We start from the raw sequence: 24,452 nt of genomic DNA, 5'->3' as shown, positions 1-24,452 counted from the left end.
GAAATTATTGGGTGCTATACTAATAATTTATACATTTTTAATGGAATTTTTAAAACAAATACAGGGTTCGAACTAAGGCTACTGGATTCGGCCGAACCCGTGTCCAACACTCTAGCTCCGCCCCTGAGTAATAAGTCTATTGCTACTTTCATTGTACTAAAAGTAAGAACTTGTCTTGAATACTGAAGTATAACTACTATTTTTCCTGAGTCTCTTTCAGGGATACAATAATCGGCAGACGATTTAATGTTTTAGCCACTTTATTTTATTTCCTTATATGCAAACATGGCTTAAGAATAGTAAATCTACAAGAATTTAAGTTCTACGCACCCATAGTGTAAAATTATATTTATATGATCAAGTCACTCTTAAGGTTATTCGAGGTAAATCTATGTCATAAGTATAGTTGGTAACCCGTAACGTTATAAATATAGTAACTAACATATAATAATATGGTAAATTGCAACTCTCTGTCTTATTAGCATATATAGCTTAAATTCATTATAGAAATACTGTGAAGTTTGCAACTCTACCACTAGCAAGTACCAAGCCCCACTGGTTGCTAAGTCATAAAGAGAAGCATTCCTTCCCTTAATTACTTCTACTCTCCTCACTTCATTTTGCCCATATTTATACACCATATATCTTTCAGAACAACCTCAAAAACTTTGTCCCTACTACTTCCACATCCCCAAAACAAAGGAAATATACCACAAAATACATTTTCATACATAAAGCTAATTAAGGATATGAACTACAAAAAATTAGGAGGCAGCAGGAAGATGATCAGAGGATTTATGTGCCAGCCTGAAGTGGCAACTGCAGTGTGCATGAGCTGTGATTCAAGGTCGGCTGTCGTGCCGACGGCGCGACGTAGAATGTTGGCGGAAGAACATGCAAAATTAATTAACAACTACTCCAAATGTACTAGGTTAGGGGATGTACCTCGTACACTTGGTTCTATGCCTATGATCAGTACTGCTGCTACTATTAGTAGGAAATCAAGAAATGGTGTTGGTGCTGTTTCCTCTGTTCCTGTTTTGACTATTAAGAAAGATGAAGAAAAAGGTTCCCAAATTGTTGTTCCTTCACTACTCTCTTCAGATAACACATTCCAGGTTACATATTTCTTTTATGATCTAAAAAGCATTTTTGTATTTAATTTAGTCATTGGATAAAAAAAAATATAGTGTGTTTAAGGTGGTAGCATATATTAATGCAGGTCGTTGTGATGAGGGTATCTCTTCATTGTCAAGGCTGTGCTGGTAAAGTGAAGAAACATCTCTCCAAAATGGAAGGTATACAAACTTAATACTACCACTGCTATTTGACTTGATAAATCTTTTTTTTTTCTCCCCTTCTTGATAATTTTATCATAGAAAAACGGGTAAAGTTAGAAAAATCAGACAATAAAATACATCACTGCAGTTTTCATTTAGCGAAGTTTAGTTAGCGTTATTATTTTTTTCACCTTCTATCATGCAGCATATGTGCAAAAAATGAAAAAGAACACTGTCAAATTGCAGAGATTTTTTATTTTTTATTTTGGATTTGGAGGAAACTAATTACTAAGTTATTACTGGAGACAATGATTAATAATGTAAGCAAGAAAGATCACGAGCCACATTGAATATACTTAAAAGGTTTCAACTTGAAGCAGAAGACTTACAATTTTTCCATTATATATAATGGAGCAGTTGCATAATTTGCATGCCCTTTGCAATTTCAAGAATTTTCTTTTACCTACTGTTTTTCTATGATAGTATGAGCAATCATGTCCAATAATGACCATAATAAATCGTATTTCGTCAAAGATTAACGTTTCATGATTACTACATATGACCTTATCTTCCAAAATGCTGTTATAGCCGACTAAATTAATGTACATAACTTAAATATTATTATTAAAGGGAATGGTTTGATTTCGAGTTATTTTAAATTAGCAGGGGTAACATCATTCAGCATAGACTTGGACAGCAAAAGGGTAACTGTGATGGGACACGTGTCACCTGTTGGTGTGTTGGAAAGCATATCGAAAGTGAAAAGAGCTGAATTTTGGCCCTGAATAGTTGTTGAAGAAGAAGAAGAGAAGAAGAACTGCATGCCTAAAAGTGGCCAAACAATGTTGGTTGATTTGATCATTGCATGAACAGGAGAGAAAGACTGTTTAAAAGAAGTAGCCAAAATATTAACTCAAAAGTATTTTTGTGTTTACTTTCAATTTAGGTAGACTGTTTAAATCCTATGGTCCCCTCATTGAAAAGGTCAGCTGTGGAAAATTGTTAAAATGCCAACATGTGAACAATGCCAGTATTGATGCTGATGTCTTTGGCCTATATAAAACTTTGAGCCAGTTTTTGTTTTTTAATTTTTTTTGTCCACCATTACCCAAACTTAAGCTTATTTTTCCAGTTTCTCTCGAGAAATGACACTTCACATGTATATATGTATTATATTAAAAGGAAAGTAGTGAAGCATGTTATTAAGTCAAGTGGCAAGCTAAAATGAAGTCACTTGACAATTTTAAGCCAACATAAAAAATTGAATTATAAATGGAAACATATTTAATGGAAGTAGTAGTCCAAGATTTTCTGTAAGTTGAATTTCATTCTTTAACTAATCAAAGCCAATTATTTTAAAATTTAAACTAAAAATAAAAATATTCTTTTTCTAATGACGAAAGACGTACACAAAAAAAGGATGGAATTTTCATTAAGCAAACCAATATACTATAAATATAGATATCTGTCACACCTCCTTTTTCCGCACCCGAGAGGGCGCAAGGGAGTTTTTCCAATTAAAGGACAATCGAAAGGAGATTTATTTATTTATTTCAGAGTCGCCACTTGGGAGATTTAGGGTGTCCCAAATCACCAATTTTAATCCTGAATCGAGGAAAAGAATGACTCCATATTACAGTCTGCGTACCAGAAATCTAGATAAGGAATTCTGTTAACTCGGGAGAAGGTGTTAGGCATTCCCGAGTTCCGTGGTTCTAGCACGGTCGCTCAACTGTTATATTCGGCTTGATTATCTGATTTTATACAAATGTGAACTTATGTGCCAATTTTATCTTTTAACCGCTTTTATCATTCACTGTTATTTTTATAGGACTTGCAACGTCGTGAAAACATATCTCGAACCACGTTACATCAATGCACCCGTGGTTATTGACATATCTCGACTCAGTTGAGATTTGGATTTGGGTCACATAAATGTGCACCCGAATTTAGGGAGATATCATTATTAAAGTCGCGCCTAAAGCAACTAGCGCATTATTATTTTGGGGTAGGGTCGTGAAATTTGTTAAACGGCCCGTCCCAGAATCTAAGTATTTAATACATATATTTTGTGAGGGCCCCGCAATTTGTCTCTTTTATTTGGCGAGGCTCGCCTCATTTTATTATTATTATTTTTTAAAAGAATTTGCAACGTCATGGAAATGCATCTCAGACCACGTCACAATCAATGTACCCGTGATTAGAAACACATTTCGACTCCGTTGAGACTTGGATTTGGGTCACATAAATGTGCACCCGAGTTAAGAAGGTAACATTATTAAATACGCGCTTAAAGCAACTAGCGTATTGTTATTTTGGGAAAGGCCGTGAAATTCGCTAAGCGGCCTGTCCCGAATTCTAAGAATTTTAATAAGGTTCCTATTAGTCCTGACTTTGCTAACGTATTGTTATTGTTATTAAACCCAACTTCTATTACTAACAAATGAGAAATAAGGTTTAAACGCTAGTAGTCATGATTTTTCATTCAGACGTTCACATACCTATTACAACGAGAGTACATAATATATGCGAGCACATATGTTCGCAACAAATCACTGGATGTCAAATTGTTCCCTTAATAAACACAAATATATGCATAGAAGTAGACATTCTCGTAAAAAAACTTAAGTTCACAATATGTTCTCACATTTACTTTAAGCATATGCAGTAACTAATCATAAGATGAACATTTTTAACAAAAACGACAAAAAATGCATTGTTGACATTCATCTTAAACCATAATATGCGAATCGAACGAAATGAAACAAAGGACGAAGAACATTAACCTTCGAACCTCGACAAACCTAGAACGACAAATAGCGCCCTCGACGGAACTTCGAACCTGACCTCACTAAACGAGGAAACAATGACGAAACCTCGAACAAACACCTCGGCGAGCAAAAGCAACCTCACCGGAAAAACAGAAAGCTCGGACCAAAGTCGACCTCGACGGAAAACAGAAAACTCGGCAAGGCAGAATCGCGGCAACCAACAGCTGCCCGGAAACGCAGCAACGACTGCTTGGCACGCAGCGATAGCTACTCGTTGGACTGGAAATGGTGAAACGACTGGTTTTCGTTCGGGCTGTGCGTGGAGCTGTCGAACTGGGGAGGTTTCGCGGGTGACGGGGAGCTGGTGGCCTAGCTGGTAACGGCAATGGCTGGGGGACTGTTTGGTCAGTCGGGAAGGTGACGGGATGAAGGGAGCTGGGCGACGGTGGTCGTGGTGGGTTTGGACGTGGTGTTTGGACGTTGGCGGAGGGTCAGTGACGACGAACAGCAGTGTCGTCGGGGCAGTGGTCGAGGACTGAGCTAGTAACGGCAACAATGGCGGATTCAAGGAGGAGGAAGGCGATGGTCGTTATTGTCGCGACTGGTTTTAGTTACGACGGGGTGAGGGCTGCTGACGGGTTGACGATGCTGCTGCCGGACTGGTTTGGGTAACAATGGTGGTTTGTTGACGGTGGTGATGGAGGAGGCAGAAGGGGTGGTTGTTTGGGTGGTTTGACGGAGGTGGAAGTAGGTGGTTAGGGTTGTTTGGTTCTTCTTCTTTGTGAAGAAGAAGATCAACAGTGTATCCGTCCCTTTCTTTTTTAAAAAATTTCCAAGTTCTCTCTCTTTTAGCTTTGCCCGTGCATTTGTAAGCTTCTGCCAAGAAAAATGAGCCCCACGCGTGGTGGGGTTCGAGACTTGTGTCCCCCACGCGTGGTGGGGTTCCCCGTGTACGGTGTTCCGTTCGTGTTCCCCACGCGTGTCCCCTCACGTGTGGTGGACTCGAATTATTATGGGCTAGGTCCGAAATTAGGCCTAAAATCGGGTAGTTTGAACCCGAATATTATTCTTTTGCCCGGACCCGAGAAATAGGAACACGACGTTGCTTAACTGATTATGTAAGCAAAATAACTACAAAAATAAGACTAATAATTAACACAAAACTAGATCTTTTTTTAATATTTTTTCAAGATTAAAAGAACTACAAAATACTAATAAAACTATTTTTTTGTAATTTTCGTTTTTAATATAAAGATAAAATATAAAGTAACATTTTTTGTATTTTCCAAAAATTAAAATGACTATAAAACATTAATAGAACTATATTTTTGGTAATTTTCGAAATTATATAAAGTACAAAAATAAAGTACAATTTTTGCATTTTTTCAAGTTTATGAAAAATACATAAACTAAAATTTATATATATATTTTTGTAATTTTCCTCTTTTGCGACGAAAATAAAGTAAAAATAGTCAAAATAGTTATATTAGACCTAAATTAAATATTTAAGCTAAAAATGTGAAAATTCTCGGGGAAGGTCAAAAATCAGGTGTCTACAGCTGCCCCTCTTTGACTGGAAACACGAAGAGTTTTCCGACAAAGAACGACTAGCCGTGTTTTTGACCCGACCATTACTTGGACGGACTACACTTCAGGAAAGGGAGGGAATGTGACCGAGCCCTGGTATCTGAGCTGCCTACATATCCTTGGTTATACAGGAATCAGGCCACGTGTAGTTCGGAAATGAGAGAGATGGTAGAGTGTACCGAGGTGAAGAGCCGATCGAGGTGCCGTTCCGCTGAGGTTCCGGTCCGTGGTCCTGTCATTACATCAAAAATGATAACTGAAAAAGACTAACTAAACCTATCAGCTACTAGTTACAAGGATTCCTATCTTCAAGTCTTCTGAAACTTGATCTTGAGTCTTGAATGGTGCTTCATACAGACTTTGGATTTGAACCTTGCCACTTGCTAGTTGTAGGTGCTAGTTCTTGAGCAGACCATATTTGTTCTGCCTACATATCCTTGAGCATACCTTGATACCTTTTTTGTGTCCAGCTTTTGTTGACCACCTCAGCATGTTGACTCGCCTTCTTGAGGCGAGCTTCTGCTATTTATAACTTGGTTGAATGCTGGTGATTTTAGCTGTAGCCTTCTGCTTCCCGGTGCTGGGGATTCCTATTGTTTCCTGCGGGGGATTCCTGTTGTATTCCTCTGCTTTATTGATTCTAAGTGTGCTCCCTTCTCATATGAGCGGGCTTTTGGCTTCAATACTTCAATTGTATTCCCTTATTCTCCAGGTGGGTGCCTGATTTCTATTTCTTTTCTTTATCCTTGTTCTCCAGGTGGACGCCTGATTTCTTCCTTCATTTGTCCTTGTTCTCCAGGTGGACGCCTTTGTCCTTGTTCTCCAGGTGGACGCCTGATTTCTTCTTTTCTTTGTCCTTGTTCTCCAGGTGGATGCCTGATTTCTTTTTCTTTGTCCTTGTTCTCCAGGTGGACGCCTGACTACTTCTTTTCTTTGTCCTTGTTCTCCAGGTGGACGCCTGATTTCTTCCTTATCGGCTTGCGTTTTCCTCCGATGCTTTTATTTTGTGAACTTGAGGGATGGTACGGGCCTTTTGCTCCTCTGAGTACCAGTTTTCATTTTGCTTGATCCGCTGGGGACATGGCCTTCTTCATCAAGCCTTTCAATGGTTCCTTCGGCGGTATGGCTCTCTTCATCAGATTTGCCACGCTGGGCATGACTCAATGTTCACAAGCTGCTTCTTTCAAAATGCGTCCTTACGCGTCCTTTTGACTCGTGTGCCTGAGTTTGCCGCCCTCTGCTTCCCGGCGCTAGGAATTTTTATTGTTACCCGCTGGATATTCCTGTTGTAACCTTCTACATTCCTCTCGTTATACAGGTGGGCGCCTATTTAAACTAAGACATGAAAATATTCCTCTCGTTATACAGGTGGGCGCCTATTTAAACTAAGACATGAAAATTATTCCTCTCGTTATACAGGTGGGCGCCTATTTAAACTAAGACTGAAAATTATTCCTCTCGTTATACAGGTGGGCGCCTATTTAAACTAAGACATGAAAATTATTCCTCTCGTTATACAGGTGGGCGCCTATTTAAACTAAGACATGAAAATATTCCTCTCGTTATACAGGTGGGCGCCTATTTAAACTAAGACATGAAAATTATTCCTCTCGTTATACAGGTGGGCGCCTATTTAAACTAAGACATGAAAATATTCCTCTCGTTATATAGGTGGGCGCCTATTTAAACTAAGACTGAAAATTATTCCTCTCGTTATACAGGTGGGCGCCTATTTAAACTAAGACATGAAAATTATTCCTCTCGTTATACAGGTGGACGCCTATTTAAACTAAGACATGAAAAATATTCCTCTCGTTATACAGGTGGGCGCCTATTTAAACTAAGACATAAAAATATTCCTCTCGTTATACAGGTGGGCGCCTATTTAAACTAAGACATGAAAATTATTTCTCTCGTTATACAGGTGGGCGCCTATTTAAACTAAGACATGAAAAATATTCCTCTCGTTATACAGGTGGGCGCCTATTTAAACTAAGACATGAAAATATTCCTCTCGTTATACAGGTGGGCGCCTATTTAAACTAAGACATGAAAATTATTCCTCTCGTTATACAGGTGGGCGCCTATTTAAACTAAAACATAAAAATATTCCTCTCGTTATACAGGTGGGCGCCTATTTAAACTAAGACATGAAAATTATTCCTCTCGTTATACAGGTGGGCGCCTATTTAAACTAAGACTGAAAATTATTCCTCTCGTTATACAGGTGGGCACCTATTTAAACTAAGACATGAAAATTATTCCTCTCGTTATACAGGTGGGCGCCTATTTAAACTAAGACATGAAAAATATTCCTCTCGTTATACAGGTGGGCACCTATTTAAACTAAGACATGAAATTTATTCCTCTCGTTATACAGGTGGGCGCCTATTTAAACTAAGACAGATTTGATTTTGTTTTCCCGTTCCTCCGAGAAAATTTTTGACAATGGCAGAAAATTTTCTGCCCCTGTTTTGGTGACCTTTCTGGTATCGCGTTCCTCTGCCTTCATCGACCTTTATTTTCCTGCAGCAGACAGAAAGACTTAATTAGTTTTAATCATGGTGGGGCAACGGTGATCTTTCCGTTGGGGGATGATTTCTCCCTTTTCTTTTCCTTGGTCTGTGCACCAATAACTGGTTGGTGGACGACGTCGCTTGCTGGGGTGGTTTTTCCATTTAACCCCCTTTCTGCTTCTCTTTTTAGGACATGCCGTGGGAGTCTGCTTTTAATCCCGAAATTACCCCCATTCAGGAGTTCACTTCCCCCAGAATTGTGAGGCATAGAATTGCATTTCCTGGGGATATCTTGCGCTGGATTGATTTCCCTTTCTTGTGGCGTCTGACCACTTTGGACTGGTAGTAAACTTTGAAAAATCTCTTTCAACACGAATTCTTAGAAAGAAAAACGAAAGAAATAGAAAAAGAAGAAAATCTTTCTGAACCAATACTTGGTGGAAAAAGGAAAAGAGAAAAACTTATCTGGACAACAGGACTGGTCCTTGTGATCATGACGTGCACCATAGATTCCCGACCCAGTCTATTTGTATCAATCAACTTGCCAGATGACCTTACTTGCTGGGGATAAATGGGCGTCCATTTCTCTGTGAACGCGGATCCCTTTTGTTGATCTGTCTCGTCGCCTCATAGTGCCCTTCGAGGGGTTTTCACTAATGAGACTCTCTCTTTTCTCTCAGCTCCCGGCGCCTTATGGTGCCTGTGAAGGTTTTCACCAATAAGACTCTCTCGTTTTATATCCCTCATCTTTCGTCGCCTTGTGGTGCCTGCGAAGGTTTTCACCGCCAAGACTCTCTCATTTTATTATATATTTTCAACGGAGGATGGGAGTGCTGTCGATGTGACCCTCTCTTCTGGAGATCAATTCATTTCCCGTTTTATGCTCCTCTTCTTTGCCGGGGATCAGTGTATTACTCTCGGCTTTATTTGCCTGACTTGGCGCCTCTTGGATATTGATCGGGAGGTCTTTTGGACGTCGATGTTGGTTTCGGTGTGGGCTAAAAGAAAGGCTATCAAAATAAAATAACTTGATGGGTGATACGCTACAACTTTTGGAATCAAAACTTTGTTGGAACCGTAAAACATAACCTCTGCCCCAGTTTTTCTTGCTTGGGGGATTTTATTTTTACTCTATGTTGAATTATGTGCATTCGCACACTGTGCCTATCATGCGTACTTGTGTATACTATGCACACTATGTACTCTATGATGCACACTATGACCGAGCCGTGAGGCGCCTACGTATCATTTTTGAGGAATCAGGTCAAACGTAGTTCCCACTGTTTTGTGGTTCTTATCTTCTTCTTTTTCTTTTTCTTCTTCTCTTTTTTTTCTTCTTCTCTTTTTTTCTCCCTTTTTTTCATTTTCTCTTAAAATTTTCTCTTCTTCTTCTTTCTCTTTTCATATCTTTTCCGTTAGTGATTCCAAAAGAGGGGTATGAAAGAATAACTTAAAGCTCAAAAGGGGAAAACAAGGGTAAAAGTGTTTGGATAGAAGAAAGAATTGCCTCCGTCATTTCATTATCCAATAAGTACCAAGTACAAACAAACGAACCAATAACTGCCATAATCAAAAGAAATTACGCATAATATCTCTTGACTGCATCCGAATTGATAGCCATGTCAACACATCTTCCCTCGATATCCGTTAAACACAAAGCTCCATTGGACAATACTCTGGTCACGATATAAGGCCCTTGCCAATTTGGGGCGAACTTGCCTTTTGCCTCGACCTGGTGTGGGAGGATCTTCTTCAATACCTGCTGCCCTACTTCAAACTTCCTGGGGCGTACCTTCTTATTATATGTTCTCGCCATTCTCTTCTGATACAACTGACCATGGCACACCGCTGCTAATCTTTTCTCGTCTATCAAGCTCAACTGTTCCAATTGAGTTTTGACCCATTCGTCATCATCGATCTCGGCTTCAACGACAATCCGGAGGGACGGAATTTCGACCTCCGCCAGTATTACGGCCTCAGTTCCGTACACCAACAAATAAGGAGTTGTACCTATGGAAGTCCGGACTGTAGTGCGGTAACCCAACAAAGCAAAGGGTAATCTCTCGTGCCATTGTCTGGACCCTTCCACCATCTTTCGCAGTATCTTCTTGATGTTCTTATTGGCTGCTTCGACCGCTCCATTCGCCTTGGGACGATATGGGGTGGAATTGCGGTGTGTAATCTTGAATTGTTGGCATACCTCTCTCATCAGGCTGCTGTTAAGATTCGCACCGTTATCCGTAATGATTACTTTTGGGATCCCAAATCTGCAGATGATATGGGAGTGCACAAAATCCACCACTGCCTTTTTAGTTACCGACTTGAAGGTTTTAGCCTCAACCCATTTGGTGAAGTAATCAATGGTTACTAGAATGAACCTATGACCGTTGGATGCTGCTGGCTCGATAGGTCCAATGACATCCATGCCCCATGCCACAAACGGCCAGGGTGCTGACATCGTATGTAACTCTGTTGGCGGAGAATGAATCCGATCTCCATGTATCTGACACTGATGGCATTTCCTCACGAAAGTGATACAGTCATGTTCCATGGTGAGCCAATAAAACCCTGCCCGAAGGATCTTCCTTGCCAATACATATCCGCTCATATGTGGCCCGCAAACTCCAGCATGTACCTCTGCCATAACCGTCGTGGCTTGACCGGCATCTATACATCTCAACAATCCCAAATCTGGGGTCCTTTTGTATAGCACTCCTGCGCTGAGGAAGAAGCCATTTGACAAACGCCGAAGGGCTCTTTTTTGGTCTTCAGTGGCCTGTTCCGGATATATCCCCATTCTAAGGTATTCTTTATCATGAAACCAGGGCTCGCCATCTGCTTCCTCTTCTACGGCGTTGCAATAAGCGTGCTGATCACGGACCTGGATGTGCAGAGGATCAACATACATTTTGTCAGGGTGGTGCAACATTGATGCTAAGGTGGCCAATGCATCCGCAACCTCGTTATGAACTCTCGGGATATGTTTGAATTTTACCGATCGAAATTGCTTGCTCAGATCGTGCAAGCATTGTCGATAAGGTATGAGTTTCAAGTCCCGTGTTTCCCATTCACCCTGAATCTGATGTACCAAGAGGTCCGAGTCTCCCAAGACCAAGACGTCTTGGACATCCATGTCCGCAGCCAATCGTAGACCCAAAATGCAAGCTTCATACTCGGCCATATTATTGGTGCAATAGAAGCGTAGTTGAGCCGTAACAGGATAATGGCATCCCGTTTCAGAAATGAGTACTGCTCCTATTCCCACCCCTTTCGCGTTTGCAGCTCCATCAAAGAAAAGCTTCCAACCCGGTTCCTCGGGTAACTCCAGCTCATTTGTATGCATTACCTCTTCGTCGGGGAAATACGTTCTTAAAGGCTCGTATTTTTCATCAACAGGATTCTCTGCCAAATGATCGGCCAGCGCCTGGGCTTTCATGGCTGTCCTCGTCACATAGACGATATCGAACTCTGTGAGCAGAATTTGCCATTTTGCCAACCTCCCTGTGGGCATAGGTTTCTGAAAGATATACTTCAATGGGTCCAAACGGGATATGAGATAAGTAGTATACGAGGACAGGTAGTGTTTCAACTTCTGAGCTACCCAAGTTAGGGCGCAACATGTTTTCTCGAGTTGAGTGTACTTGACTTCATATACTGTGAATTTCTTGCTAAGATAGTAGATGGCCTGCTCCTTCCTTCCTGTGTCATCATGTTGCCCCAGTACACAACCAAAAGAATTTTCCAGGACCGTCAGATAAAGAATTAAAGGCTTCCCTGGCTGAAGCGGGACCAATACGGGTGGACTAGACAGATACCCTTTGATTTGGTCGAAAGCCCCTTGACACTCTGCCGTCCAACTTACCGCAACATCTTTTCTCAGCAACCGAAATATGGGCTCACAAGTTGCCGTGAGTTGAGCGATGAACCTGCTGATGTAATTGAGTCTACCCAGCAAACTCATTACCTCTGTTTTGTTCTTTGGCGGTGGCAGATCTCGGATGGATTCGATTTTGGATGGGTCTAACTCAATCCCCCGTCGACTGACGATGAATCCTAACAACTTTCCTGATGGAACCCCGAATGCGCATTTGGCCGGGTTAAGCTTGATATCATACCTTCGGAGTCTTTGGAAGAATCTCCTTAGGTCTGCTACATGGTCTTCCTGACGCCAAGACTTTATGATCACATCATCGACGTACACCTCAATTTCTTTGTGTATCATGTCGTGAAACACAACCGTCATTGCTCGCATGTACGTTGCCCCGACATTCTTTAGTCCGAACGGCATTGCCCGATAGCAGTAAGTTCCCCATGGCATGATAAATGCTGTCTTTTCCGCATCTCCTTCGTCCATTAGGATCTGATGATAACCCGCATAGCAATCCACAAATGATCCGATCTCGCGCCCAGCGCAATTATCGATCAAGATATGGATGTTGGGTAATGGAAAGTTGTCCTTGGGACTGGCTTTGTTGAGGTTGCGGTAGTCGACGCACACCCTGATTTTCCCGTCCTTCTTTGGAACTGGTACCACATTGGCCAACCACTCGGGATATCGAGTGACCCGAATGACCTTCGCTTGCAACTGCTTAATCACCTCTTCTTTGATCTTTACACTCATTTCTGTTTTAAATTTCCTTAGCTTTTGCTTGACCGGAGGGTATGCCGGGTTAGTGGGCAATTTGTGAACCACTAAATTGGTGCTTAATCCTGGCATATCATCATATGACCATGCAAAAACATCTTTGAATTCCATGAGGGTTTTGATCAATTCTTCCCTGACATTCGGCTCAATATGGATGCTGATTTTGGTTTCTCGGACATTATCAGCGTCCCCTAGATTCACAGCCTCGGTGTCATTTAGGTTAGGTTTGGGTTTTTCTTCAAATTGGCGCAGTTCTCGGTTTATCTCTTCGAAGGCTTTATCTTCGTCATATTCAGATTCATCATCACAAACGACCTCTTGTGTCATTAAGTCGGATTCAGATTGATTTATTAGACTAGGTCGATGATCCGTTGTGCATGCCATGTCATTAGAACCAGTAAAAAGAGAACTGTTCAGAAAGAAAAAGAACAAAACAAAATTAAAATGGGCAAAAGAAGAGAACTTTATTAAACTTGCGGGATAAAAGGGTTCACACTTTTACAAAACAAAAGTAAAATTTGGATTACACCCTGGAATAATCCGAACAAAACAAAACAAACAAAACATAAATCAAAGCCTACTACCAAGACTCCCCTCGGACAGGAAGAGGAGTAACCGTCCAGTTGTTGGTTTTGGCCTTAGGCCCCACCAACTGTATCTCTGCTCTGCTGGAACCTTCTCCAGCTTCTACCATACTGATATCAGCGAATAGCCTCTCGAAACTCTGATTCAGGTCCCCATCCATACCAATCAATGGTCCTAGGATCTTCGGGACTGGCGACCCCTTGGCACTGGCTCTGACAAAGGACCTTGAGAGACGTGGCACCGGTTTGGGCAGAAACCAGACCCTTTTCTTCATTTTTCGCGCTTGCTTCCTATCTGCTGCGGTGGGTTTGAACCCCAATCCGAAAGTTTCCAGATTTTTAGGCAGGGTGACAGGTTGGACAATCCCCTGAAGCTCGACTCCCAGGCCTCTTCCCAGCACAAATCCATTACCCAGCATTTCCTAGACCATCATGACTGTCGCGGCAGCTACCCTAGGGTGCGGGATGATTTCTCCTTCAGAAATTTTGTTTGCCGACACTGTATCGAAAATCTGGTAGACCCAAGGACCTTTGTCATCATCGGTCTCTATGAAAGGTACAATGGCGCCACCCATGGTGCACGTCGTGTCCTCGCCGTGTAGCACGACCTCTTGCCTTTCCCACTCGAACTTCACCATCTGATGTAGGGTGGAGGGCACTGCTTTGGCTGCATGAATCCATGGTCGTCCTAACAGAAGGTTATAAGATACTGTGGCATCTAGCACCTGGAATTCCATGGTGAACAGGACTGGACCGATGGTCAATTCAAGTACAACATCCCCTACCGTGGCTGTTCCATTTCCGTCGAATCCTCGGACGCAGATGCTATTCTTGCGAATTCTTCCGTGATCGACCTTTAACTGGTTCAGAGTGGATAATGGGCAGATATTGGCACTTGAACCGTTATCCACCAATGCCCGAGTAACTACCGAGTTTTCACATTTGACAGTTAGGTAAAGAGCTTTATTATGCTTCTGTACCTTCCATCGGCAGGTCATCATCTGAGAATGTTACCCTGTTCACCTCGAAAATCTTGTTGGCAATGGTTTCCAGGTGGTTTACAGAAATCTCGTTGGGCACATGAGCTTCGTTCAATATCTTCATCAGGGCCCGACGATGCTCCTCAGAATGGATCAGTAATGACAGCAGCGAGATCTGGGCCGGTGTCTTCCTCAACTGTTCGACCACGGAGTAGTCCTGTACCTTCATCTTTCTCAGGAACTCCTCAGCCTCTTCTTCAGATACAGGTTTCTTGGTTGCAGCCGGGTTGGTTCTTCTCAGCTCCGCCGGAGCAAAACACCGACCTGATCGAGTCAGCCCCTGTGCTTCACAACTAACTTCCTCCACCTGTTTTCCTTTGTACATCACTACTGCTTTCTCGTATTTCCAAGGCACAACCTTGCTATCAATCATTGGCAGCTGGACTACAGGCTTTATAGTGACCAATTCTCTGTATACCCCCTTCAACGCAACCGTAGGTGTGGGCGGAGTCCCTAATATTACCAACTTGTTTGGCTCGGGTTTGCTTGTTATGGCGGACGGGCTCTTCCCCAATATCACTACTGGCTTGACGCCTTCCCTCTGCGACTGTACCCTCGTTCCCCCACTGGTTGATTCTTCTTTCGGGGCGGCTTGAATCATCATCACTGTCTGTGAGGGTTTTCTCAACTCTCCTCCCTCATACACCAACTCAATCATGTGAGTCTCGTGGTGTGCTGGCAGTGGGTTCTGGTTGATGTTGGGAACCTCCGGTGTCTGGACCTCAATTGTTTTAGTATCAATGAGGTCTTGTATCGCCTGCTTCAATCTCCAACATTTTTCAGTTTCATGTCCCAGCATCCCTGAGCAATATTCACAACTTATCGTCCTGTTCATATTTTGAGGCGGGGGGTTTTGTTCTCTGGGTTCGACAGGACTTACCAAACCCAATCGTTTCAACTTGTGGAATACGGCGGTATAGGACTCTCCCAGCTCAGTAAAGGCTCTATGTTTCTGTAGCCTATCAATTTTAGCCGCTTGACTCCCTCGAAAACTTGTCCCTGGAAGGTTCCTGTGTGCTCTGGGTGGAGGGTAAGTATTTTGTGGTGGTGGGTAGTATTATGTGGTGCTGGGTATGTAGTGTAGGGAGCCGGCGCACGCCATTGTGGGCGAACCGGAGGTTGGGTATATGTCTGGGCTTGATGGACGGTGAAATGCGGTTCTTGGGGGGGATAGTAGTTATGTGGTGGGTTGTATGGGTAGTTTGTCCTGTGAGGTCTGGGTTGGTTGTAGTGTGGCCTGCCAGATCCGGACCAACTGCCTGCCTCGATCGATGCAACTTCTTCTTTCTTTCTTCTCAGCGCACCTCCCGTGCCGTTCTGGATAGCCTGGGTTGTTGCCTTGAGTGCCGAGTAGTTCAGGATTTTGTCAGACCTCAGACGCTCTTCTATCATGACCCCTATCTTGACCACCTCGTTGAAGGATTTCCCAACCGTTGTCACCAAGTAACCAAAGTAGGTTGGATCCAATGTTTGTAAGAAATAGTCCACCATCTCTCCCTCTCTCATGGGAGGATCGACTCTGGCCGCTTGCTCTCTCCAGCGGAAACCGAACTCGCGAAAACTTTCCCCGGGTTTCTTCCCAGTCCTCAACAATGTGAGACGGTCAGGGACTATCTCGAGATTGTACTGGAAATGACCTGCGAAAGCCTGCGCCAGATCATCCCAAGTGTACCACCTACTGGAATCCTGCCTGGTATACCATTCTAGTGCAGATCCGCTCAGACTTTGGCCGAAATAAGCTATCAGCAGCTCATCTTTGCCGCCTGCCCCTCTCATTTTGCTATAGAATCCCCGCAAATGTGCCATGGGATCGTTGTGCCTTTCATATAAATCAAACTTAGGCATCTTGAACCCCGCCGGGAGTTGGACGTCCGGGAAAGGGCATAGATCTTTGTAAGCTACGCTGACTTGGTTGCCCAAACCGTGCAGGTTCCTGAAGGACTGCTCCAGGCTTTTGAACTTTCTCAATACCTTCATCCTGTTCAGGGGCTTTAACCGGCTTTTCAATCTCTGCCGGTACCTCCAAGTGCGGATTGTAGGCCTGGGGCTCGGGGGCATGGAATGTAGGCTCAGGGGGGTAGTACTGCGTATCGTGGGCCTGAAACAATGGCTCACTGGTCGTTCTTTGCAAGGTGGCTGATGGGGGTCCCACAAAAGTGGGAATATTTGGTGTTGGGAGAGGTTGATGGGGTGGTGGAGCTTGGGAATCATGAGGGCTTCTTTCTTGATGATAACGGGGATTCGGGAGGCTTGTGGAAGGGCCGGAATGAGGGTATTCCGGCATGCGCCCCAATGGCTCAGGACTCTTTTGTGCTTTGGCTAAAGCTAGCTGCATTGCATTCATCTCTAGTCCCATCCTTTCAATCTTTTCCATCGCTTCTTTTAACAACTGGCTCATCGGCCTTTCTTCCTCGTTACTATTCTCTGAAGTAGTCATGCTTATTGCTACCGGTCCTTTGGATCTGGTTTGGTAAGGGTGTGTTGCCAGAATTCTTTAACAACTAACTGTCTTGATCAGACAACAACAAACTTTGTTAGCGTTAGAGTTTAACGGATTTAATCTCAACACATAGAGGATGCAATGCTCCTAGGCAGTTAACCGTTTCTACATGCTTCGCTTTAAACAACATGCGTCATCCCGGTTTGCTCATTTATCCCCTTTTCTGTTTTTTTTATTTTATTTTTGTATTTTCTTTTCTTTCTTTATTAAAAGCGGTCGAATCTTATGGGGATTGCCTACGTATCACGTCCCCGCGCGAATCAGACCAGGCGTAGTTCTGCCTTAAAGTAAAGAAACACAAAATTCTTGTGAAATCATTAAATTCATTCTCAAAATTTTGCTATTACAAATTACTTCAAACAAGGAATAGCAATAGTACAGACTCCACAGTTCTTAACCCGTTTTGACTAAAAGAAAAGAAAACAACATATGGAAAAGCAACAAAGCCAAATAAACAAGACTCAACCAAAGATTAATTTTCCAACTTAGGGGCCCGCGAGGCATCATTCGGCCTTTCCGCGGCCCTTGGTGTGAGGTCCCTCTGCAGGCTTTTCAACTCATTCATGATTCGGTGGACGCAACCCATGATGGAAGCAAGGAGGGTCTTCCGAGGCATTTGCTCGCATGCCAGACATCTCATGTAGATGTAATGCCCAATCTCGTCGATCATTCCTCGAATGTTATCCCTTTCTGTGAACAACTGCCTTATCTGTCGGTTCTTCAATCCTAGTGTTTGCGCATTGTTGGCAAGTTGATCCTGGAACATCTCCATTTCTCTTTCCATTCTGGTCATTGCATCGTAACATCGCCTTCTGTCGGCTTGGGCATCTCGTGTTTGCTTGAAGATCCGCTCTTGAAGAGTGGAATTCGTTTCCCTTAATGTCCCGATGCTCAGTTCATAATCCCTTATGACTTGTTGCAGGCGCTGCCTCCGGGCCATTGTACCCTTTGCCCACTTGGTCCGCAATCTTGTTGTGCTAGCCTTGGCTCTTTCCAAATCTTTCTGGCATTCCGCAACCTGATCCTTTAACCCCGCTGTAAGCACGTGATTTTTGACCCTCCCCGGGAATTTTTACGTTCTTAGCTTAAATATTTAATTTAGGACTAATATAGCTATTTTGACTATTTTTACTTTATTTTTCTCGCAAAAAGAAAATTACAAAAAATATATAGTTTATGTATCCCTCATAAACTTGAAAAAAATCAAAAATTGCACTTTATTTTTGTACTTTATATAATTTCGAAAATTACAAAAAAATATAATTCTATTAAGGTTTTGTAGTCATTTTAATTTGGAAAAAAATGCAAAAATATTACTTTATATTTTATCTTTATATAAAAACGAAAATTACAAAAAAAATAGTTCCATTAATATTTTGTAGCTATTTTAAATCTTGAAAAAATATTTAAAAAGATATAGTTTTGTTTAAATACTAGTCTTATTTTCGGTAGTTATTTTGCTTACATAGGACTAGTTAAGCAACGTGTTCCTATTTCTCGGGTCCGGGCAAAAGAATAATATTCGGGTTCAAACTACCCGGTTTTAGGCCTAATTTTCGGACCTAGCCCATAATAAACCGAGTCCAGGACACATGGGGAACCCCACCACGCGTGGGGAACACAAGCCTCGAACCCCACCACGCGTGGGGCTCATTTTTCTGGGCAAAGACTATACAAATACACGGACAAACTTTGAAAGGAGGGACTTTTGGTCAGAAAAAAAAAGAAAATGGGAAAATTTTTGGGCTCTAGCACTGTTCATCTTCTTCTTCAAAAAGAAGAAGAAGAAAAAACCCCGTCACCTTCCCCCATCTAACGACCCCGCGTCCAAACCCACCGGCAAAAACCAACTCCTCCTCCCACCTTCACCACCGAGCAAACACCCCCCCCCCCCCCCCGTCGTCATTTCCAGACGACCACCAAACAACCACACCACCCAGAAACCTCCATCGACACCGACCAAACAGGCCCGTCGAACCACCGTCAACCACTTGCTCGTCGACCACCTGCTCCAACAGACCACCCTCCTCCTCCCAGCTCCACCATCATCACTACCCAGCTCCTCGACCTCACGTCCGAAACCAACAAACCACCAGCAACAACCCTACCCAAAAAACCAGTCGCGACCAGCTCCCCCATCGACTCCCTCACGTCGAAACACCATCACCCTACTGTCCAAACCACCGTAATCCAGCCCTCGACCACTGCTGTTCGTCGTCCCCATGTCCAGCGACGCCTCCGGCCATTAAACACTGCCCGTCGACCCCACAATCGTCGACTAAACAGTCCGTCAGCTTCACGTCAGGCAACCCTGCGGCTGTTTCCCCTATCCTCACGCCACTAGCTGAGCCGGAGTTCATGGAGGTGAGCTGCTCGACCTTGTGTTGAAGTCGAGTTCCAGTCCAAAGTCCAAAAGTTGAGTCGAGGTCCGGTGCGTCGAGTTTGTTCCGAGGTTTCATCTTTGTTCCTCGTTCAGTGAGGTCCGGCTTGAGTTCCGTCGGGGTCGTGTTTGTCGTCCTGAGTTTGCCGAGGTTCAAAGGTTAGTAAACCTCAAGTATTAGATAAGGAAATGCTACGTTAAATGTTCGAAGATGCAATATAAAAAATTCGCATAATAATTCTCTGCCCATATTTCACTGTATGCGTTTTGCTTCATTTTTATGTTATGTTATTCTTGTTTATTTGATGTCATTTAATTAAGTTGGATTAGTTGTTCTATGACACAAGTTTGATGTTAATCGGTTCGCCCTTCCTTTTGCTTAGGTCCTTCGGACAAAATTAGTATTAGTACATGCTGTTACTACTCCCGAAACCTTCATTCGCTAAACTCCTTTTATTAAACTTCTAACAAGTTATGAGACTCTGGTCGTAAAGAAGCTGTAAGGTTTAGTATGGTTAAAGGCATAAAAATAGCATCCTTTTTTAAAAAAAATAAATAATAAATAAATAAATAACAAGCTTCGCCAAAAAATAAAAATGTACACCTTGCGAAGCCTTCACAAAATATGTGTATTAAATACTTAGATTCTGGGACGGGCCGTTTAGCAAATTTCGCGGCCCTACCAAAAAATAATAATGCGCTAGTTGCTTTAGGCGCGCCTTTAATAATGTTAACTCCCTAAACTCGGGTGCACATTTATGTGACCCAAATCCAAATCTCAACGAAATCGAAATGTGTCTTTAATCACGGGTACATTGACTGTGACGTGGTATGAGATGCATTTCCATGACGTTGCAAATTCCTTTTTTTTTAATAATGAATGAGACGAGCCTCGCCAAATAAAAATGCAAATTGCGGGGCCCTCAATAATTAGTCATAATAAATACTTAGAATTTGGGATGGACCGTTTAGTGAATTTCACTGCCTTCCCTAAAGATAATAACGCGTTAGCCTCTTTAGACGCGATTTAATTAAATTACTTTCTTAAACTCGGGTGTGCATTTCATGCGACCCAAATCCAAATCCTAAAACATCAAATAAAATATGTTTCGGATTGTGGGTGCATTTCATGTGACACAGTCCAAAGATATGTTTTAAGCGATGTTCACATTCCTAAAAAATAATGATAATAAAGCGGTAAAAGATAAAATTTGCACATGGTTCATAATTGTATTAAAAATCAGATAAATAAGCCGAATATAACAGTTGAGCGACCGTGCTAGAACCACGGAACTCGGGAATGCCTAACACCTTCTCCCGGGTTAACAGAATTCCTTATCCGGATTTCTGGTATGCAGACTGTAATATGGAGTCATTCTTTTCCTCGATTCGGGATTAAAATTGGTGACTTGGGACACCCTAAATCTCCCAAGTGGCGACTCTGAAATAATTAAACCAATCCCGTCTCGATTGTCCTTTAATTGGAAAAAACTCCCTGCGCCCCCTCGGGTGCGAAAAAAGGAGGTGTGACAGCTCTGGCGACTCTGCTGGGGATCAATGACCCAGAACCACTGGTTCAGGGTTAAGAATTCGAGCTTAGAATAATTGTTATTATTTGGCTTTATTTATTATCTGATTTGATTACATGGTTTGAGCCTAATGTGCTAAATGCTGCTTTTACCGCTTTGATATTATTTGAACTGTACATATAAACTGTGTCGAAACTCATATCCTTTCTGAGTCTTCTAAATCATGAAGAAGGGTGTACTTCGTACGACTTCTTTTCTGTATAGTGTCAAATCCTAATTTAGAACGAGGTTCGGACAAGTTGCTAAGCCGGTGAAGCTTCTGTATTCCCGGTACGCTGCCCCCCCCCCTCGGCTCGAGTTGTCCTCTCGGGTAAGCCAAGTCTAGAACAAACACCCAGGTCTGAACCTAGTATAACAAAGCCACATGTCGGATCCCTAGTAGGAACGTTATTTGCATCATGCGCATTTGACTTAGGGGACTCAACACAGGGGTTGGGTCCGTCTAGGACAAGCAACCTGAAAATAATAGACCAGCTTTTGGTGTCCTATGTGCTGCATGTTGTATTTAGTCAAGGGCGAAAGGGTCATTTGGTCATTTCCAACCTGATGTTATTCTAATAAAAGCATGGGGAACATTTGTGGAATCCAAGAAGCCTTGGTATTCCCTATGTCCCCCACGCTTCATTTTTGGGAAAAAGCACATGGGGAACATTTGTGGAATCCAAGAAGTCTTGGAATTCCCTATGTCCTCCACGGCTTCATTTTTGGGGAAAAGCACATGGGGAACATTTGCGGAATCCAAGAAGTCTTGGAATTCCCTATGTCCCCCATGCCACATTTTTGAAAAATACAATAAATATAAAATATATATATATATATATAAAAAGATATATATATATATATATATATATATATAAAGGCATGAAAATTCAAAAGATTTTGTATGTTGTCATCATTTCCCATAAATTAGAAAATCGTGAAAAAAAGGAGAAAATAACAGTGTAGAGATATAACCACTTATTTCTAGAAAAAAAAGCAATGTCCAAGTAGTATCGAAACTCTGCCGAAATTTTGAGAAAAAAATGTCTTATTAGTTTGTTATATTAAAAGCAAAGGAAAAATAGAAGAAAAATCATCATTGTTCTGTCTTGTTTTTTTTCTTCCAAAAAAGAAAATAGTTTGTTGTGCCATTAAATAAAAATAAAAAAAAAGGGTCTGTTTTTTTTTTTTTTTTTAAATATTTTTTTTAATCTTGTTTTGGTTGTCTGTGAAAATGCCAATAAAAAGAGTCGGGCGTTAACGTGATTTTATTATCTGTTCCCAAATAAGTATATATATAATAAAAAAAAATTCAAAAGAAAATTCAAAATTAGGAAAAAATCCGAAAACATTTTGATTCTTCTTTAAAATCCAAAATTCAAAAAAATATTTTTTAAGCAAGGTAAAAGAAGGAATGTTTTATGCTTTTGTATGTTTTTTCGTTAATTTGTTTGTTTGTTATGAATGAAAAATAATAGTCTATTTGATTGTTGTGGGAAAAATATAATTAAAAAAATAGAAAATGGAAAAGGGTCTTCTCAAAAATAGTTCTTTTACCCGAACTACGCGGGTTTGATTCTCACCGGATGTGAGATACGTAGGCAACTCTCATCGGGTCCAACTCCCTTTTTCATTTTACCAATAATGATATACCATAAAGCATATATGTACATATACACATGTATATAAATACGTATACTGTTTGTTTTGTTTTCCAAGATTTTTGTTTAGAGTCAAAATAAAGGTTTCTGTTTTCGCCTAAAAGGTCACCTTAATAAATGTGCAGGATGAGCACAGAGCAAAATGAACCATTCTCGGCCCTCAGCGAGGTCCCCCTACAACTCCACATGTGGTGGAATGATTTGGAAGCCAATAGCAAAGAGGTAGTAGGAAGAATATTGGGAGGTTTTGTAAATTTGTTGGGTGTTAGGCCGAGGACAGATATTCTTGAAGCTCTAATACCATTTTGGGACCCAACCCGCAATGTATTCCGTTTTGTTGACTTTGAACTTTCACCGACACTTGAGGAAGTTGCCGGATATGCGGGATTGAATGAGAGGTTAAGAGGGCAATATTTGCTTTCGCCAAGGCCAGTGTCTCCGCATGCGTTTCTGGATCTACTAAGCATTAGTCGGAAGGTACAACATGACGATTTATCGAGAGGATGTTGTGATCTCCATTTCTTGTATCAGCGGTACGGAACCCCGCAGGGTTTCGAGGAACCGAACCTTGGGCTAACTCACGGCGGGAACAGAAACAAATGGGAAGCAAGACGTACTTTGGCTTTTATCACAGCATTCTTGGGAGTCATGGTCTGTCCAAGGAAGGATAAAAAGATAGAGATAGGTCTGGTAGGGATGGCCGACGTGGCAATCAAAAGAACCAATAGTACTGTGGTTCCTTTGATTTTGTCCGAAATCTACCGGGCTCTGACTATATGCCGAGAAGGAGGCAAGTTCTTCCAAGGTTGCAACCTGTTACTTCAGCTATGGATGCAGGAACATCTCCATCACCGAGTAGGATACATGAACCACGGGTTGACCGAGAGGAATTGTATCAGCGGATTCAAGAAGCGCATGACAGGCGCCAGATTTCCTGAAGGTGTCGAAGCATGGTTTACACGGTTAAGGTCAACAACAGCTGACCAAATTGAATGGGCATTCGGTTGGTTGACTGATACTGAGGTGATCTACATGTCGGCTGAAGAATGTCATGTTCTCTTAATGGGGCTTCGCAGCATCCAGCCATATGCCCCTCATCGGGTATTACGACAACTGGGCAGGTTTCAAGTAGTCCCTACTGATGAAGATCTGAGCAAGCATGCCTTGGAATTAAGCCCGGGAGTCATATTCCCCGAGGGGAAGATTAGAAAACTGTGGCATGAATGTAGATTCTTGGAGCCCAAGACCATGGTGCGAGAACTAGCTAAAGGTGAGGTAGACCCAAAGTACGATGCTTGGTTCGAAAGAAGGTTTCAGATTCGGCAAAGACCTGCTAAAAGGGCACACGTCCAACACTTCACAGATGATTCACAAGAGCAATGGGGATGGTTAAAAAGGGAGGAAGGTTACCGGGTGGAAATCGGGAAGCTAAAGCAACAAGTCGAAAGGCTTGTATTTGAGAACAATGTGCAAGTCGCCTCGGAGCAGGCCGAAAGAAACAAGCTAGCCCAAGAAAACCAAACCTTGAAGGCCCGCCTTCGCCAAGCCAGTAAGAGTAACATTGACCGACAGAAGCGTCGCTCTGACGAAAGATTGATAGCAAGTTTGAGAAGTCAGGTCATCCAGAGCCAAGAAGAATTAGAACAATCAGAAGCTTGCATAGCAAGGATGAAAGTCAAATGGGCAAGGTACACAATGGCCCGGAAGCAGCGTTTGCAACAGATCATAAGGGATTATGAAATGAGCGTCGGAATATTAAGAGAGACGAACTCCACTCTACATGATCGGATCGTCAAACAAGCACGAGATGCCCAAGCCGACAGAAGGCGATGTTACGATGCAATGACCAGAATGGAAAGACAAATGGAGATGTTCCAGGATCAGCTTGCCAACAATGCGCAAACACTGGGATTGAAGAAC

At 42.2% G+C, this 24,452-nt stretch overlaps 1 protein-coding gene across 2 annotated transcripts; it reads left to right on the top strand.

The window, feature by feature from the left end:
- The first annotated feature begins 508 nt into the window (after positions 1 to 508).
- On the top strand, positions 509 to 2,368 carry LOC104225657 (protein SODIUM POTASSIUM ROOT DEFECTIVE 2-like). 2 transcript variants are annotated; one of them, XM_070160054.1, is made up of 3 exons: positions 509 to 1,118; positions 1,223 to 1,298; positions 1,944 to 2,368. In XM_070160054.1, the coding sequence occupies exons 1-3, from the start codon at positions 750 to 752 to the stop codon at positions 2,063 to 2,065; spliced, it is 567 nt and encodes a 188-aa protein (XP_070016155.1). In that variant the 5' UTR covers positions 509 to 749; the 3' UTR covers positions 2,066 to 2,368. The 2 variants fall into 2 exon arrangements, with proteins under 2 accessions (XP_070016155.1, XP_009775803.1); XM_009777501.2 differs by having other exon boundaries at positions 510 to 1,118; positions 1,947 to 2,368.
- The last annotated feature ends 22,084 nt before the right edge of the window (positions 2,369 to 24,452 follow it).

Source organism: Nicotiana sylvestris, chromosome 1 (assembly GCF_000393655.2).
Source record: "Nicotiana sylvestris chromosome 1, ASM39365v2, whole genome shotgun sequence".
Taxonomy (NCBI): domain Eukaryota; kingdom Viridiplantae; phylum Streptophyta; class Magnoliopsida; order Solanales; family Solanaceae; genus Nicotiana; species Nicotiana sylvestris.
The sequence above is the reverse complement of the archived record's forward strand: the minus strand, read 5'-3'. Positions and strand labels throughout refer to the sequence as shown.